Below are 17,299 nucleotides of genomic sequence, written 5' to 3' on the forward strand. Positions count from 1 at the left end.
CCTCACTGTTACCAGCAGAATAGAATTTCATCGTTACGGATTATAATTCCTGTATTACACTTTGTATACATATACCATAGTTTAACCAGTTTCCCTATTTTTATTTTATTATTTTTTAAAATACATTTATTTATTTATTTTATTTTACTTTTGGCTGCGTTGGGTCTTTGTTGCTGCGCGCGGGCTTTCTCTAGTTGCTGCGAGCGGGGGCTACTCTTCGTTGCGGTGCGCGGGCTTCTCACTGCGGTGGTTTCTCTTGTTGCGGAGCATGGGCTCTAGGCACGCAGGCCTCAGTAGTTGCAGCACGCGGGCTCAGTAGTTGTGGCTCGCGGGCTCTAGAGCGCAGGCTCAGTGGTTGTGGCGCATGGGCTCCGCTGCTCTGCGGCATGTGAGATCTTCCCACACCAGGGCTCGAACCCGTGTCCCCTGCATTGGCAGGCGGATTCTTAACCACTGCGCCACTAGGGAAGTCGCAGTTTCCCTATTTTTAGACATTTAGGTTGTTTCCCATTTTTAGCTATTATAAACAGGGCCACACTAAACAGTTTTATACGTGTCTTTAAAAATCTGAGTTACAAGATACTTAAAATGGACTAGAAATTGCAGGTGTATTTGTCTCCCTCTCTCTCCTTTTTAACAGTTATTGTACAGCAATCTTTTTTAACCTGTTTATTTTAAAGAATTTTTATCTTTTCTCAGAATAGTGTCACCTTTGCTGTTACAGTGTGAAGTAAATATAATTTGAGACGGAAACTTGACTTACTAGAAACTGATTCTAGTTCTTGCCTTAATTTTCAGACAGTACATGTAACGAGAAACAGGAAAGAAAACAGACTGAGAGGAGACAGAGTGCTCTGTGCTGTGGGCCTCCTACCCAGTGTGGTGACCTGCTTGTCACCGAGTAGCGGCCTTGCCGGCCGTGCCAGCGGCAGTTCTAGCTGATTCTGTGCTAGGTTAGGGGAGGCTTTTATGGAACACAGCTTTTGTTTTTGAATTGGCTTTCACTTAAGTCTTTAAGTAAATGTAATTGCTGCTGCTGTTAACCCTGCCATCTGACCTTATTCAGCCCATTATAATGCTTTCATCAGTTTTTTTTTTAAGAAGATAGATAGGTTGTCTCCTACTCCCTGGGGGCAGTGGGCTAAGTGACCTGTTAAGTGTAAGTGCCTCCAGATGACCTATGGACCATGATAATTCTTGGTTTAAGTGTTAAGACTGGATGCCTTTCGTGAACATTGCTTTCTTTGCCATTTTAGATAAGTTTATTTATGTACGTATTGTTTATGTACATATTGTTAGGTATAACTTTTGATCAAAAAAATGGATAGAACTAGTATTTTAAGAATCATTTTTAAAGTATGTATGTAGAAACAACATTTTACTTATACATTTACTTTTATAATGAAAATAGATAATAACCACATTGCAAAAAGTTGCAGTAAAGGGTAGAAAAAAATCACTAACTCTAACCCCTCCGTTTTGACCTAACTACTATGACCTGCTTCTTGGCAGTCTTTTCCCTTACATGTAGATTTCACACGGTCGTAAGCAGGCATTTCAAAACCAGTGTTTTTGTATAAACGAATATAAATTTAGAAGTATCAAAGGGTAAAATTGTAAAAAGTTATACACCAGCTCGTTAACCTCTAGAATTCTAAGTGTCTCACGCATTGGTTCCTTCCAGCACAACATTGTGTTGAGTTGTAAATAGAGAGGTGCGCTGTTAATCAAGCTTTTGGGGCTGCCACTTATTAGACATAGCCAAAGACTGTAATTCGGAAAAGGATCCATCCTTACATTGCCTTCCCTTTGAAGATCCTCGCATCGGAAGGAAGGAGATTTCTGAGAGTGACTCTTACCAGGGCACTCTGAGTAGCCTCTTCAAGATGACTAAGACACCAAGTAACATTAGGGGTATTAAACAGAAAATTAGGCACGTGTGTGCACGTGTGCACATGCGTACACATAGCGAACTGCAAAAATGCTAATATAACTCTACAAGAAGTATATTCAAGTCTTTCAGGATAGTACAAACTACTAGGTATAAAATAAGCTACAACACAGGGAGTATAGCCAATATTTTATAATAACTATAAATGAGGTATATAACCTTTAGAAGTTGTGACTCAGTATATTGCACGCCTGTAACTTATATTGTACGGCAACTATACTTCAATTAAAAAAAAGTCTTTCAGGCTATGTGTTCTGCCTTCAGAGGGTACGGTTTTGTGCCCATGAGATGATAACCACAAAGTTGTCAAAATTTTCACTTGTGCCCGGAAGCCACCTTACTTGTTACGAGGGCACCTGTTTCATACCCTGTACCAATGACTGATGCTTCCCCTTGGAGGCTGAGAACTCCCTTCTGTGATTATTGGAAATGATAGGAACGCGTGGTAAAAGCACGCAGGGAAGATGCGTAAAGGAATTAAGATGTAGTGGAAGGGATTTGCGGTCGGAGGGCCCACGCTGGAGTCCGGACCCCGCCTCTTCCTGGGGGGGTGGGGTGTGTTGGGTCATCACCCCACTTGACTTCGCGGGCAGGTGTGAGGACAGAATGAAGTATCTTAGTGAAAATGCTTTGTAAACTCTAAAGCCCAGTGTGTGTTTTCATGCTGGTCCTCCTCAAACTGAGTAGGAAAACAGTCCTAAAGAGGGTATTTGAAGTTAACCCCCGTTAAGCTCCTAAGACCCTGAACAGCCTAACTGTGATGCCGTGTCTTTTTCCCCCGTTCCAGTCTTCAAGCAGTGACAGTGGCGGGAGCAGCGGCAGCAGCAGCAGCATCAACAGCCCGGACCGGGCCAGCGCGCCAGAGAGCGGCTCAAGCCACCCCACCGCCCGGTCCAGCCCCCACGGCCCGCAGCCCGCGCCCGTGCCGTCCGCGCTGTGCCAAAGCCCGTACTTCCACATCAACCAGACCCTGAAGGAGGCCCACTTTCACAGCCTGCAGCACCGAGGACGGCCTCCCACATGATGTGCCGGCACTTTCTTGCCTTCTGTGAAGGGACCGCGCTGCGCAGATTTGATATTTCAACTTAACGATGTTTTAAAAAAAATTGCACAAAAAGATGCCTGTTGGCTTTTCAGTCTATATTTGAAATAACAGGTTAACAGGCCGTTGTTTACTTGTGGTTTTGCTGCACTATTGCGATTTCAAAGGGGCTTTGAAGCAGTTTTTTATAGGATTCTTTTGAGGGTGGGTATGAAATCCAGGGCAAGTCAACGGTAGGAGGAAATCTCATCTGCGTGTTGAATCCATAGTTTGTCCAAGTCAGACTGGTTTCCAGATCTGTCACTTAGAAATTCTACTTTCTGTAAAAAGGCCTTTTCATTTTGCGGGATCTTCAATTTTTTAAATTCAATAAACTAGTAAAGAGTATCTACTTTCCATGAAAAAACCTAAGTTTTTTTCCAAAACATAGAAAGCTTGATTCAGTCTTGCACTGAAATTGCCATACTACCTCTTAGTATGTAGGTGTCCTGTTGAAAGTACTCTGTCCTCTGTGACAGGAGAACCACCAGATTGCAGTCAGACTGTATGATAAAGTCAGCACCCGCCCTGATAACCGTCCTCTCTCTGTTAGTTATATATTTGTATTTCCAGAGAGAAGGTCTCTCAGACCCTTGGATCCCCAGATAAACTTGTTACCGTTATTCCTCCAGAGCCTACATCTCAGACTTAGAAAACACTGCTCAGTTCGGACAGTCAAGGAATACGTAAATGACTTTGTCTTATTCACAGACTTGTCCAGCAGCAGCCTGTGTGTGCTCTCTGATAATTCCGCCTTGTAGTGTCGAGAATTAAGGCGCTGGTGAAGGCTGACACAGTGTAAGCTCTCTGAACTGGTGTCTGAAGTCACAAGTGTTGTGCAACTATTGGACAAGGATTCACTTTATGCTTAAAGTAACCCCCAACGGGAACCAGGGGGCCCCATTCCACCACGGCAACTGGAAAGACTGGTGTGGCTTAGAAACGAATGAGCAGAGGCACTTCTAGAAGAAATAATGCAGGAGTATTTATTTAGAGAGACGGATTGTCCCGTGTCACTTGGTCATACTAGAGAGCCACCCTAGTTTGAACAGTGAGGGCGCAGACGAGTCTTCCTCCTCGGTGACAAGCTGTCTGAACAAGGAGCCGGCGTGCGTCGGGTCATCTGCTCGGGAGAGTGCCGGGGGGACAGCAGCCTGCCGCTGTACGTAGAGGAAAGTGCCTTAGCGTCTACTGGACCCCCGGCCTGCTCGCCCTCCACTCCGCTTGGGGTCCACACGGCACACACAGCAGATCTGAGAAGCACGGACAGCTCTAGAAGGGCACTCTGCTCTTAGACCAGATTGGGAAAGGACACGGGCAGAACGAGATTTTAGTACGTGACGGAAGTAAAATCTGAAGCTGAGGACTGTAGGAAGAGGGTAAACGTGTACCTTCTCTCCATGGTTTGTTCCTCACGTGCGGGTAGAGCTGAAAGGTCAGTTACTTGAAGCAGAAACGGAGGGTTGTGAGGGAAAGGTACAGCACAGGCCTGGGCTTACAGAGTGGGAGGCTTGTGCAAAAACTTTTTTTTTTTTTTTTTTTCACTACCATCTCCCAAGTTTTAAAACCAGATGTTTGACGGAGGATTTTGGATCTTACTGGGTTTGATGGCAGGGAATATGGAAAGGATACCTGGCGAATATTTTGTCTAATCAGAAAGCAAACAAGGATTAAATGCTGGAAGGAGGCAAGCTGTTGGAGCTCTCAGACACATGCGTACACAACACACTTCAGAAATACCCAGGAGGACTCCCGCAGGCTTAACGGATGGCAGCCTACTGAAACAAAACGTGTGTTAACAAGAACATGTAAACTTGAGAAAGCACATTTCCTTGTATTTCCCACCCGACTAAAAGAAATGAGAGGTGAAACCATCACTGGAACAAAGCAATTGTTTTTCCAAATAAGTACAGTCGTAGTGCAGGGTTAGCAGTTAACTCTCTTACCCTATTAAACACAAGCAGTGTTCTCCATCCCGTCCTGCGTATCTGCTACAGCCTTGGCAGCCTGAGATACATTTCTATCATGAGGCTACTTGATAGTGTCAGTGGGCATCTCTTAAAACCTCTTATTAGCTCAAGCGAGTAACACCGTGTACTTCTGTATTGCGCCGCCATTAAAAGCAGCACTAGTGCATCCTGTCATCTGGTTCTTTATTGGTTATCGAAAGGGGAGCTGACGGGTGGTTTGGTGGGAGACGGGGCAGGATCGATGGGGGTGAACCTCTCGTCTGCGCACTAACCTGGGCTCTGGTTTCGATGCTTCTGCAGGCTGATTTGGCCTTTCGAGGGCTCGTCATGCTCAGTGGAAGAAGTCCAAACCTCCAAGACAAGATGAGGGCATTTCAGTAGAAGGACCAGGAAGCTTTGGGGCCCCAGCAGGAACCACTCAGAATCATTACCTGATCTGACTTGATGCTAGTGGCAGTACGTTATGGGCTTCCTGGGAGCTGAACGTACTGCTTCTGGGCGTGAAGTGATTCTCTGTAGCCGTCACCAATCCAAAGAGAACCTGCCAGACGAGAGACGGGGCACAGTAACAGGCTGGGTGTTGGTACTGTCCGCTTAAAAGGCAATTCTGTCAGTAATCAGTCACTACTTTGTTTCTAACCATCCTTCTGGGGAAATGCTCTTTTGAGTGTGTTCATGCTCCAAGATTACTTTCATCACTGCCCACAGGTCAGAATCTCCCAGTCCAATGGCTCTTTGTATTCCTCTCTCTGAGGCCTGGATAAAACCTGAATAGTCCTTATTCACAACTAAAGGGGTCATCCCGGGGTTGCCTCAGCCCTGAGGTTTCATCTAATCCTCTTTTCGGCCCCTGTAACAACTCAGCTCTGTGTCTTAGCCCCTCTCCCCACTGTGTCCTGGAGCACTGTGTGTTGGGCAGGTCTGTGCTGTAATCTGAGCCCGTGGCGCTGCGTTCACGTTCACGGTGAGCGTGTTCTCCCCGGCTTACAGAAGTCCGCTGCACCAGGCGGTTGAGGTTGCCGTGGAGGTGTGGTGTGAAAACGTCCAGGTCAAACGGGTCAATGAGCGCTTCAAGGTAGTCAGCCACTTTCTCAACTCTGAAAAAAGGATCGAGTGGGTCATTCTCCACGTTTTGTAGGACAGAAACCAATCTTTGGGTGTTGTAATGCTAGACAGGCCCTGGAACTGGGTCTGTTCTCCTTAACTGCTGGCTTAGCCCCACTTGTCACTGATCATTGAGCTTAAATGATCCTCAGGAGTTTTCACCAGATGGGATGTCTAAGTCCAGTCCACAACTTCCCCAGGTTGTTTCTGGGGAGGGTACCGGAGGTTCAAATTACACTCAACAGTTGGTAGGCTGACTCAGAAGAGAGGCATGAGATTCCCCGTACTACACTTGACTGTGGAATCTATCCAGCAGGTGGTCGTTCTTTCTCTTGCTGGTAACATGAGCCCTTACTGTTGAAAACAAACACAACTAATGGGCAACGTGAGGCTAACTCCAGTGGCTTCCCAGAAAAGGGCTGTGCAGGTTTGGGAGAGATGCACGGGAGGGTGAGCATACCTACCTGGGATCCTGTTTGCTGCGGCCACTCTTCAACTCTTCACCCTTGGTCGTCAGAACGATGTTGAGATAACGCAGATCGTAAAGCAGCTGCAGTGCCCGATTCTGGGTCATTGGAAATGCACCTTCTTTCTGCAAATGAATTTCCCGTCCCCACCCTTTAAGGGAGATGACTTGTTATCTGAGAATAAACAGCTTCAGGGTTTGGCTGCGTTTCAGCTGGTTGTTTCAGAAGCTTTTTATACTCAGAAGGCCAGTTTAATCTCATAACAATAACAAAAATAAGTTATGTTAGATACCTGGTCTTAAAACTAAAAACCTAATGGCCGGGAAGAGACCCGGCCCTTAAAAAAAGGTCTCAGGTGCTGTGGACAGTCATTTTAAAAGAAAAAAGCTCCTGGCATGAAGGAGAGGCCTTTTGAGGAAACTCAGGAGAGAAGACTTAATATGAACTCCTTCGCAAGTCAGGAGTTGGTCCTGTCTTAAAAATGTCAGTAATGCAATGGGAGTACGCGCCAAAGGCAGAGGGCTGCAGAGCAGTAAGGGAGGAGGGCTGGGCGACAGGAGCTCCCACCGCGGGTGTGCTGGGCTTTGCTACTGTTCCCGAGCCTTCACACTACCCCCCACCCCCCAAGCAGCGCACGTGACCCCGCTGCATCCTGAGGAAACAGGTTAATGATCTGCCCAAAGCCTGCAGTGACCACGTGGCAGTGCTGGGCTTGGAAAGCAGGTCTTTTTAAAAAACTTTGAGGCTTTCGTCCTCGCCACTGGTACGGAACTGCCTTTTCAGTGATGACCAGCTTGACCCTTGGGAATGGGTGTGATTGAAGTCGAGGAGCTGGAAGCCACTACCGATTAGATAGCCCGGGGCAAGTGGTCCTTATCACCTGGAATCCTGGGTGTGAAGCGCCCAAACCCAAGAAAAAGCTACAGTTTTTGTTTTTAATGGGAAAAAATTCACACACCTACCTTCACCTGTTTTTCTTCTGAGAGTTTCTCATAGGCAGCTACTACTTCAACCAGACAGCTTTTCAGCATCTCCTGCAGTGTCACCTTGGGCAAGGCATGGCCTCCAACCCGATTAATTTCCTGGCATAAGCTCAACAGGAAGGACTGTACATACCAGGACGGCTAAAAGAACAAAGGAATGTCCAGTTGCCAACTTGCCCCACTGCAGCGAGACGGGCTACGAGTGGATTCATTTACCCTACCCAGGCTTATACGCCAGGACCTTGAGCCCTGCGGTCGGCCCCTCTCCGAGCAGACCAGTGAACAGATACAAGTGACGGCTGCTGTCATTCCCTTGGTGGCCTGGCACCGTGTTTTCCATTGCTGTTTCTACTTTAGGGTGAGTGGTTCTCTAATTAGCACAGAGTCTGTGCTGCAAAAGGCAAGACTCATGAACTGACTCCTCGAACAGTCTCCTATTTACTTGGCCCTACGCCCTCTTTGCTCCCAGAGTAGAAAGTTACACGTCTTACTTGCAGCCCTTCCTCAGAAGCTGTATGCTGAATGATTATTTCTCAAGTCTCGGTCCTTTCCACAGAGCAGGTTTTCCCCTTCCCAGTGGCGGGCCCCTCGTGGCGGCCCTTACATACCTGGACAGGCAGTCGGATCTTGGACGTGACGCTGCTGCCAGACTCTGCTTCCTCCTGGATTTCTAGTTCATCCCAACTGGTGGCCGTGGCCAGGACTGAGCCAGCATCATCTAAAAGTAATGACTGGGTGAATCCATGAGCCAAAACCTGGTAATAGAAAGCAAATATCCATATGGGCCACTCAGATCCTTTGTGGAGTTTGTTTCAAACTACTCGAGTCATCTTGGGACGAGCTTCTGCTGCTTGCGCTGTGTGTGGGATGGCGAGTGGCACACCTCACTTTTCTTCTAACTGCTGATGCCAGCAACGGGGATTTCGTTGCCAACTACCCTGCAGATGTCAGGGGCCACCTCTTAAGACACCAGCGGAGACGATGACATTTAGGTTGAAGAGCAGAAAACAGAGACCCTTGTCCAGGGAGAAAGTCTGTCATTCTCATCAGATGGAAGGAAAAAAATCCAGGGTTTCTGTCTATAAAATGTAGGCTAAAACGAATAGAAAAGTTTTTACATTTGAGCTATCTGGCAGAGATAAATGAAAATAACTGTGTGAAATAAGAATTGTTATTCCCTTACTATTGAAAGGCCTTATTGAGCTTGGCCAGCCTGGACTATGACAAAAAGGGGACAGAAATGGGGACTGCCTGGCGGGCACAGAAGGAATACGTTTACGTGTCACTCACCTTCACAACCGCCGAGCTCCAGACCCTGTAGCCCATCACGCCCTGCTGTAGGAGGAGCTCCTTCACTTCCTGCCACTTGGCCTGCATGGGAACTATTTCCTGAGTTTTCCCCTTCCCCTGTTTTTTCAGAGCCCTCGAATCCCTTGCTGGTTTCTCGGTGCTCCCTGACTTTCCCAAGATGCACTGCTTCAGGTGGGGACACAGTTCTCCCAGTGACTGGCAGAGTCTGGCCATGAAAAGGACCGAGTGTAGCTTGAGCCCGTCGAGAGCGTCCTGCTGCCCTTGTATAGCCTGCTGGATGCGCTGCAGCTCCGCCTGGACGCAGTCCGTGATGTGCCTGACACAGGCCATGGAGTGCGTCCGCAGCATCTCCTGCACGGTCCCCGCGTCTGCGTATCTGTCAAAGGCACAGTTCCTGGCTTGCGCGGGAGAGACGTCCTTGGGGGGTGACGGGTCGCCAGAGGGAAGGTAAGCCAGGAGGTCCTCCAGTTTCACCTTCAGTTTCGAATCTAGGGCAGAACAGAAGCTCTGTACACAAGGGCTAACGGCTTGTGCTTTCATGGAGAGCCCACTGCCCGGAAATTGAGCCCGGTTCGACACGCTGACCCAGGCAGCGTCGGGAGGCAGGTCGCTGGGACTCTCGGACCAGAGGAAGAGAGACATGTTATGCTCGAAGTGGATGTGCTTATTTGAAGTGGAGCTGCTGGTGCTACTTTCAAGTTCCCGCAAGGCTGAAATGAGGAGCTCTTTGGAACTACTGGAGATGGAGTCAAAGCCTTCTTTTGTCAGAGTCTGAAAGCAAAGGAGAGAAGAGTTCTTCAAATCCCAGTTCTTTCCAGGAAATCGCAAAACCGGAGCACTAAGTGGCAATCTATCCCAACATCCAGTGTTCTCCACCACGCTCAGGAAGATGGCATGGTGGTGGTAGAGAACAATGTCATCACTGATGGACGTGGACACGTTCCCAACCACCCGACAGACGCCTGGCCTCTTTTTCAGCACCAGAATCCGTTCATCTTTATGGCTCATTACCCAGAAGAGTCAGCCCTGGAGTAGGTCGGCAGGGAAAGAATATACTTAGGAAGTGGCGGGAATCTCCCCAGACAATCAAAAGATCACACCGGGACTGGCCAACGAACAGCTGGACCACGCGATTTCCCACCTCACCTGCAGTCGGTCCAGGAACAGCTGCTGCATCAAATCCTCCCAGAACAAGAGAGGCCTGTCCAGAAGCCGCCGACAGATCACATCCCAGCTGTGATGGATCGACTCGTTGGCAAGTAACTCCCATGTGGCATCCCGGATCGCCGCGAGACCTTTCATGCTCGTCACGTACATAAGCAGGTTACTGATCCCATTTTTAATGTCTTCATTACACCTGCAACAAAATCATTTTCCTTGGGCTTCATTAGTTTCGTGGTTTTCACACCTTTATTAAGAAAAATAGCTGGACTCCACTTGAAAACCTCTTACCTGGGTCCTACTATGTCAATATCTATTATGTATCAGAGTGTTTATAAATATATAAACACTTCAAGGAGTTTGGGATTAACATGTTCACACCACTATACATAACACAGGTAAACAAGAACCTACTGTAGAGCACAGGGAACTATACTCAATATCATGTAATGACCTATAATGGAAAACAATTTGAAAAAGAATATATATGTGTATGTATAAACGAATCACTTTACGCCTGCAACTAACACAATATTGTAAATTAACTACACCTCAATTAAAAAACACAAACACACACAACACTGCACTCAATAAAAGCACAGGGGTGGCAGAACTCTAACATAAAGAGGGTCTAAAATCCTCTACGTCACATGTTGAAAGACAAATTCCCTCTTGGTTCTCCCAGCGGGGGCTAAGCGCCGTGAGCGTAGTGAGAGACGGCTGAGGTGGGGCTGGCCTGACCCAGAGCACCATCCATACGGTCAGGGCTCTCCCTCCTTCCTGTGGTCACAGGCGAGGCTGGGTGGGTCCTGTCCCCCGCCAGGAAAGCTCTGGCTACTTACATGTGGATCCACTTCTGCAGTGTGTCTTTCAGGTACTCCTGGCTGATGGGACGAGCAAGCGTGCGGAGAGCTGGCTGGAACTCGACGACGGATGCGGGCAGGTGTTTGAACCAGCTGCACAGCTTCATGCCCTCCTGCAGGACACCAATGCCCTTTCCTAAGGAGAGGGCCAAGGGACAGGTCATCGGGACCATCCTTTGAACAGCAAATTAATAAAGGACCTGGAAGGAATTTCCAAAAATCATCCAGTCTTCCTCTGGAGCCGGACTAGACCCCTGAAATAGGGGGAAAAAGAAAGCACAGAGTATGTCCAGGCCTCCCCTCATCAGGGAGGGAGTGTGGCAGCTTCCCTCCAACTCTGCCATCCTATTGGTTGACAAGGCAAAGGACAGAGAGGAAAGGAATGGGGGAAAAAAGAGAAAGGAGGAAAATGAGGGCTATGTAATGCTTGGCATTTTAAAAGTAGAACTTCCGTTGAAAGTTCTTCCGTTGGGAGAACTTCCGTGGAAAGATAAAGTAAGCCAGAAATGAGACTGTTTAATACACATCTCTGTCTGAAGATGACCTCCGGGCTGTCACCACATTCTGCTCGTTTCCCTTCTACCTTTGGCCGTGCCTCCTCCGTCCGACCTCTGAGTTCTGGAGTTTCCTGAGGCTCAGTCCTCCATCATCCCCTCCCCTTACTGATGTCATCCACCCCAAGGCCTCAAACAACAGCCACTGCAGACGCACCGTGTGTGTCTCCCCGGCCAGACCGCTCACTGCTCTCTTCTGGACCCACGGTTGCCTCTCCACTCCACGCTCCCACTCCAAGGTCTCAGCTGTTTCCAAGGCAACATTTTCAAAAGTAAACCCATCAGCAGCCCTTTCCAACCAACTCCTTGTCGAACCTCCTACACTGTCAGTGGGGATGTGAATCGGTGCAGCCACCATGGAGAGCAGTATGGAGGTTCCTTAAAAAACTCAAAATAGACTTGTCATATGATCCAGCAATCCCACTCCTTGGCATATATCCAGAAAAGAGAAAACTCTAATTTGAAAAGATGCACGCACCCCAATGTTCACTGCAGCACTATTTACCACAGCCAAGACAGGAAAGCAACCTAAATGTCCGTGGATAGATGAATGGATAAAGAAGGTGTGGTACATATATGCAATGGAATGTTACTCAGCCATAAAAAAGAATGAACTAATGCCATTTGCGGCAACATGGATGGACCTAAAGGTTATCACACTGAGTGAAGCAAGTCAGAGAAAGACAAATATCATATGATAGCACATATAGTGGAATCTTAAAAAATGATACAGGCGAGCTTATTTACAAAACAGAAACAGACTCACAGACATAGAAAACAAACTTATGGTTACCAAAGGGGAAAAGGGCGGGGAGGGATAAATGAGGAGTTTGGGATTAGCAGATACAAACTACTATATATAAAACAGATAAACAACAAGGTACTATTGTATAGCACAGGGAACTATATTCAGTATCTTGTAATAAACTATAATGGAAAAGAACCCTAAAAAGAATATATAACTGAATCACTTTGTTACACACCAGGAACTAACACTAAATCAACTATACTTCAATAACGAAACAAAACAAAAAACTCCTTTCTAGTAAACTTGGACCCCTTCCTTCCACACCCTCTGCAGCCAATCCCTCACCAAACTGTCTGCTAAACACATGTCCGAGTTGCCCAGTCAGCTCCATCTCTGCTGCCCCCATCGTCTGTCACCTGGTCACGGTGAGCTCTCAGCATCCACTCCAGCCCCAGGGGGAACCACCGGCACATAAAAGCCAAACGCATTTAATTCCAATTGGGACAAATGCTGCCAAATAAAAGTACAGGGTGCACGGGAACATATAACAGGAGGACCACCAAGCCTGGAAGGTCCTAGAAGGCTATCCACTGCTCTGTTCACACAGCGCTGTATTCTCTGGTCCCAAATGATAAACTGGCCACGTGTCTTCTCATGCGACTCCTCCCCTCACCCACTTCCCCTCAGCTTCCCCTGCTTTTTTTCAGTTCCTCATATACTAACATCCTCCTTGCCTCAGGACCTTTGCACCTCCTCTTCCTTTTGCCTGGAACCCTCTTCTTTGCCTGACTAACTCTTACTCAACCTTCAGGTTTCCCTTTAACTATCCTGTCCCCAAGGAAGTCTCCGGCCTTGGTCCCTCCATTCAATGCTACCAAGTCAAGTTGTACTCTGCCTTTATAGCAATGACCAATATTGATATGAAGCAGATATCTGCATATCCACTAGACTCTGACCTCCAGGAAAGTGGGTCCATATCTGTCCAATTCACGGCTGTATCCCCAGAGCCCAGCACAGTAGCGGGCAGATGGCAGATGCTCAGTAAATGAATGAACCAGGAAATAAAAGCGGTTGGCTAAGAGCTCACCAGTAGGATGCTGGCCTGTGATGTTGTCCAGAGTAGAGAGGAGCATGCCACATGGCAGGGATGGATCTGGCAGCAGACCTTCCGGTAAAGTGTAGAAAAGAGCATGAGCTTGGTTCAAAGTGGTGGCCAGCAACTCCACTAATGAGCAAATCTGAGACTTGACACCAGCACCTACGAGAAGAAGCCATCCTCTTTTAACAATTTTCCTTCAGTAAAGTTAGAAACAGAGAACGCTGTGGAAGCTTCGGCCTCCCTCAGCTTGTTTTGCTCCGTCCCCGGGTTTATGGCCCAAACTGTGGAGAGCAGCCATACCCACCGTGGTGCTGCTGGTTGAGCAGTTTCTGAATAGCTGCCTTTCTGGCCAACAGGAAGTCCGCTAGGGCTTGGCGCGGAGAACTCTCTTCTAAGAGCATCACAGAGCACAGGGCCTCGGCCACGGCTTGGTCGGCCACGGCTTGGCATGTAAGCAGCATCTTGCTCTCATGCAGGATGGCTGACCTAGAGAGAGGATGACAGAGGTCATGGGGAGCTTTTTACATCTTGGGAGAAGAACCCCAGTACATCAGGAAAGGAGACACACTCCATAAAATTGGAGGGGGGCAATATGGCCATCACCAGAGCAGGTCTTTTTACCGGAAGTGGCTGGCCGCCGCCAGCTGCTGGCTGAGTATAGGGAATCGGGAGAGGACAGGGCTGTATCGGGAACTAGAAGGATCCAGCTGGAGCAGCTTGTGAAGGTGGCAGCAGAGCAGGTAGAGCTGTGTGGCGTGGAGATACTCAGAGGCCTCCATGGAGCTCCAGATCTTCTCAGGAATTTCTAGCAGTAGCTTGATCTGGGCAGCCATGCTGTAGAACTTCTCCTGGGACGGCTGCTGTGGCTGCGGGGAAAGGCACAGAGCTAAGTCAGAACAAACAAAAGCGAGGTCAGCGTGGGGCCGGCTAGGGGAGAAGTATGGGGGTATCTGGGGGGTACAAAGCTTCCACGAAGCCAGATTCAATGCCGCTCAGCAAGGTACCAAGGTTCGTGTAGCAGAATTACTGGAGTCAAGCTTTTCCTACCGGTTGCACCTTTGCTCCATCCCATGGAGGGGCAAACCGAATCTGGTCATCGCACAGACAGGGTATCAGGGAGCCGATGCTCCGTCCCTCGAGTGAGCTCTCCCCTTCCCTTGCTTGGCTCTCGGCCTCCCTACATTCTCTCCTGCTGCTCTGAATGCATCGTGGGCTTCTCTGCTGGCTGCTTCTCTTCGCCAACCTTCCACCAGATCTTCACGTTCCACTCACCTCGGTCTGTCCTCTTCCTTCACGATTCTCCTCCCTGAAGCGCCAGCTCCAGGCAGATCACCACCGCATCTTGTAGTCCCCCGCTGCCCTGAATCCCCGTCAAGCCTTTTCTGCCGCTGCCAGACATCTCCCCTTGGAACTTTCGCTGCTATTCTATAATCAGTATATCTAAAACTAAATTCATCTCCCTATACCAAAAATTTTAGCCATCTGACCTCCCTCAACATCTTCACATATACCATCACTCTGTCCCCAGATCCCAGGAAATTCAGGTCCTTCTGATGGTTCTGTCGACATCTCTACGACCTAGGTTTCTGCTACCAATTCCATGATTCTACTGCGAGTCATCATCATCTCACACTTCGATGAATCCAAAAACATTTCGCTTGCTCTGTGTTCATTCTCTGTCCCCTCCAACGTATCCTTTTCCTTTGCTGTCAAGTTAACCTTCTTCACAGGCCATTTAGATCGTATCTTTGCTCAGTTCTAAAAGGCTCCTTACTGCCTAGTATCTTAGCCTGGTGGTCAAGGGTTTCCTGTCCTTCCACTGCTTTCTTCCAGGGACCTATTCTTTTTTAAAAAATATTTATTTGGCTGTGCCGGGTCTTAGCTGTGGCACACGGGATCTTAGTTGCGGCACGCGGGATCTAGTTCCCTCACCAGGGATCGAACCCAGGCCCCCTGCATTGGGAGCACGGAGTCTTAACCCGTGTTTAAGACAGGACCACCAGGGAAGTCCCTCTAGGGACCCTTGAATCCATTGGTTCTCATGTGTGGGGAGGAAGAGGATTTCCTCCCCCAGGAACACGTGGCAATCTCTGGGGACATTTCTGATTACCACAGTGGGGGACAGGAGTGCTACTGGCATCTAGTGGGAAGAAGCCAGGGATGCTTCTAAACATCCCACGATGCCCTGGATAAGCATCTCCAACAAGGAATGATCCAGTTCAGAATGTCAACGGCACCAAGGTTGACCAACCCTGCTTTAATCAAATTGATACTTGGTTTTAATTGTCTTTACATACTCCAGACCCCCTATTCCAAATCTCATCTGTCCTAAACGCCTCTCCTAACTGAGAAGGACCCAAGCCTGAAGTGACTTCCTTCAGAATTTTTATGGTAAATGTACACAATTATTCTGGGAATCAATCACCCATTATCCTAAAATGTCTTCTTCTGCTATTCTAAATTGGTTACATTTTTCTCATCAACCTTCCATGGATTTAATTTCTCAACTAGATTGTAAGCTCCTTTAGAGCAGAATTCTGATTCTTTGTGCCTTGAACACAGAAGGCGCTCAAATTTTTGTGGGTTTGACTGAGAATAAATAAGATATAACAGGAATAAAAATAAATATGTTTCCAAAAACAAGCCAGCACAAATTAGCTTAGGGAGGGATGAAGTCTCTCATTTCAGAAGTTAGCGAAGAATTTCCAATCTTCTATGGTTCTATCGTGTGAGCCCAGCCTAATGACCTGCATTTTTCTAAAACCCAGACTGTATTAAAAAGCTCCAAACTGGACCTAAACTGTACTTTTGCAATTTCTTCTTCCACGTCGCTGCAAGGATCTTCTCCCAGGTTTAAGGACAAGTGTCTACCCTTCTCCCTCTCCACACCCTTTCACTTTGCCACCCTAAGTCATCGTTCTTTAGGAACACAAAAGGCTGCTCCACTTTTAGGATCAGCATTTTTCCACGTTGGGTCTAACCATTAGCGTCTGGGGCGGGGGGCAGGGGGGAACACTTCGGATCACCTGATTAGAAAAACCTGAGTTCCTTAAAATGAAAATGTTCCTCTATTAAAAGACGAGAGCTTGATGGGCTGGTTACTAGCCTCCAACGACTCCCACAGAGGGTAGCAGAGCTCTTTGGGGCCGTGGGAGTTATTCTTGGGAGTGGGGTGGGGGCGGGGCTGGCAGGAAGATTGGGAGGAGGAAGGAACGACTTGGGGGGAAGGTGTCAACACGGGAGAACTCTGTTCCAGCGACAATGTCAGGAGACGTGATACAGGGAACGAGTTGAACAGTCTAGCGAGAGACCCCTGGCGTCTCCAGCTCAGGTGGGAAGACAAGCCCGGCGACCCCACAGGTGAGGTGAGGGGGGCGACGCCCGGAAGCGCGGGAAGGCTCCCGAGGAGACGGCCGAGGGACCGTGGAGAACGGGTCAGCAGCAAGGGAAGGACCGCGGGCGTCCCCCCAGGAGCCGAGCGCACGGGGTGGCGGGAGCGCTTCCTGAGGCAGGTGAGGCCCAGCCAGGGGCGCCGACCGACCCGCGGGGGTGGGAGCGGCCGGGGGCGGGGGCCCGGGGCTGACCTGCGGGTTCCGCGGCGGCCGGGGCGCGGCTGAGCCAGCCTGGCGGAGGCGGGCGCAGTACTGGTCGGTGGCCTTCACGGCGCCCACCAGCCCCTCGGCGCAGCGGCGCATCTGGCCGATGGTGTCGGCCGCCTCGATCAAGTCGCGGTACCGCTCGCCCACCATCTGCCGCAGCTCCTCCTTCTTGTGCTCAATCTCGGCCCGAACCTGGCGCTCCAGCCCGCGAATCTCCTCAGCGCCATGGCTCTCGAAAAGCGCCGCGGGGTCCCTAAGATCCAGCCGCTTCAGAGCTGGGGAGGCAGCCGCGGCTGCCATGATGAACTCGTCAGCCGCCCAACAGGCTACTTCCGTCCGGGGGACGCCGCCCGGCGGCCATCTTGGTTGGGGGCGGAAGCGCTTCCGGCCCGCTGAGGGCCATGCTTG

At 48.9% G+C, this 17,299-nt stretch overlaps 2 protein-coding genes across 8 annotated transcripts in view; one reads left to right on the top strand and one right to left on the bottom strand.

Moving 5' to 3' along the window:
• Positions 1–5,168, top strand: part of VCF1 (VCP nuclear cofactor family member 1) — an 82,341-nt gene extending 77,173 nt beyond the window's left edge. For all 4 annotated transcript variants that reach the window (XM_089901701.1, XM_089901702.1, XM_022589764.3 and 1 more), the window contains one exon: positions 2,739–5,168. In XM_089901701.1, the coding sequence (XP_089757827.1) occupies positions 2,739–2,975 (237 nt within the window). In that variant the 3' untranslated portion in view covers positions 2,976–5,168. The remainder of the gene's footprint in view (positions 1–2,738) is intronic.
• Positions 3,993–17,247, bottom strand: COG1 (component of oligomeric golgi complex 1). 4 transcript variants are annotated; one of them, XM_022589751.3, is made up of 15 exons: positions 16,877–17,247; positions 13,914–14,158; positions 13,597–13,778; positions 13,281–13,451; positions 10,871–11,027; positions 10,014–10,224; positions 8,847–9,638; positions 8,165–8,311; positions 7,536–7,697; positions 6,571–6,698; positions 5,991–6,099; positions 5,434–5,543; positions 5,275–5,353; positions 4,979–5,039; positions 3,993–4,192 (listed from the first exon to the last, which is right to left on the bottom strand). In XM_022589751.3, exons 1-14 carry the CDS (start codon positions 17,189–17,191, stop codon positions 4,983–4,985), a joined length of 2,865 nt encoding a protein of 954 aa, XP_022445459.1. In that variant the 5' UTR covers positions 17,192–17,247; the 3' UTR covers positions 3,993–4,192; positions 4,979–4,982. The 4 variants fall into 4 exon arrangements, 3 of the variants coding, with proteins under 3 accessions (XP_022445459.1, XP_022445457.1, XP_022445458.1); XR_016389067.1 differs by having other exon boundaries at positions 3,993–4,317; positions 4,424–5,353; XM_022589749.3 differs by lacking the exon at positions 4,979–5,039.
• Positions 17,248–17,299: the final 52 nt, after the last annotated feature.

This window comes from Delphinapterus leucas, chromosome 19 (assembly GCF_059928025.1).
Source record: "Delphinapterus leucas isolate spDelLeu-1000000601 "Yukka" chromosome 19, BTC_Dleu_Yukka2, whole genome shotgun sequence".
In the NCBI taxonomy this organism is placed as follows: Eukaryota; Metazoa; Chordata; class Mammalia; order Artiodactyla; family Monodontidae; genus Delphinapterus; species Delphinapterus leucas.

Coding starts and splice junctions, on each gene's coding strand:
- COG1 (XM_022589749.3), bottom strand. CDS start 17,191: ATGGCAGCCGCGGCTGCCTCCCCAGCTCTGAAGCGGCTGGATCTTAGG. Junction 13,452..13,596: donor GCTCAACCAGCAGCACCACG/GTGGGTATGGCT, acceptor TTCTTCTCGTAG/GTGCTGGTGTCAAGTCTCAG. Junction 4,193..5,274: donor GCATCGAAACCAGAGCCCAG/GTTAGTGCGCAG, acceptor CTCTACGTACAG/CGGCAGGCTGCTGTCCCCCC.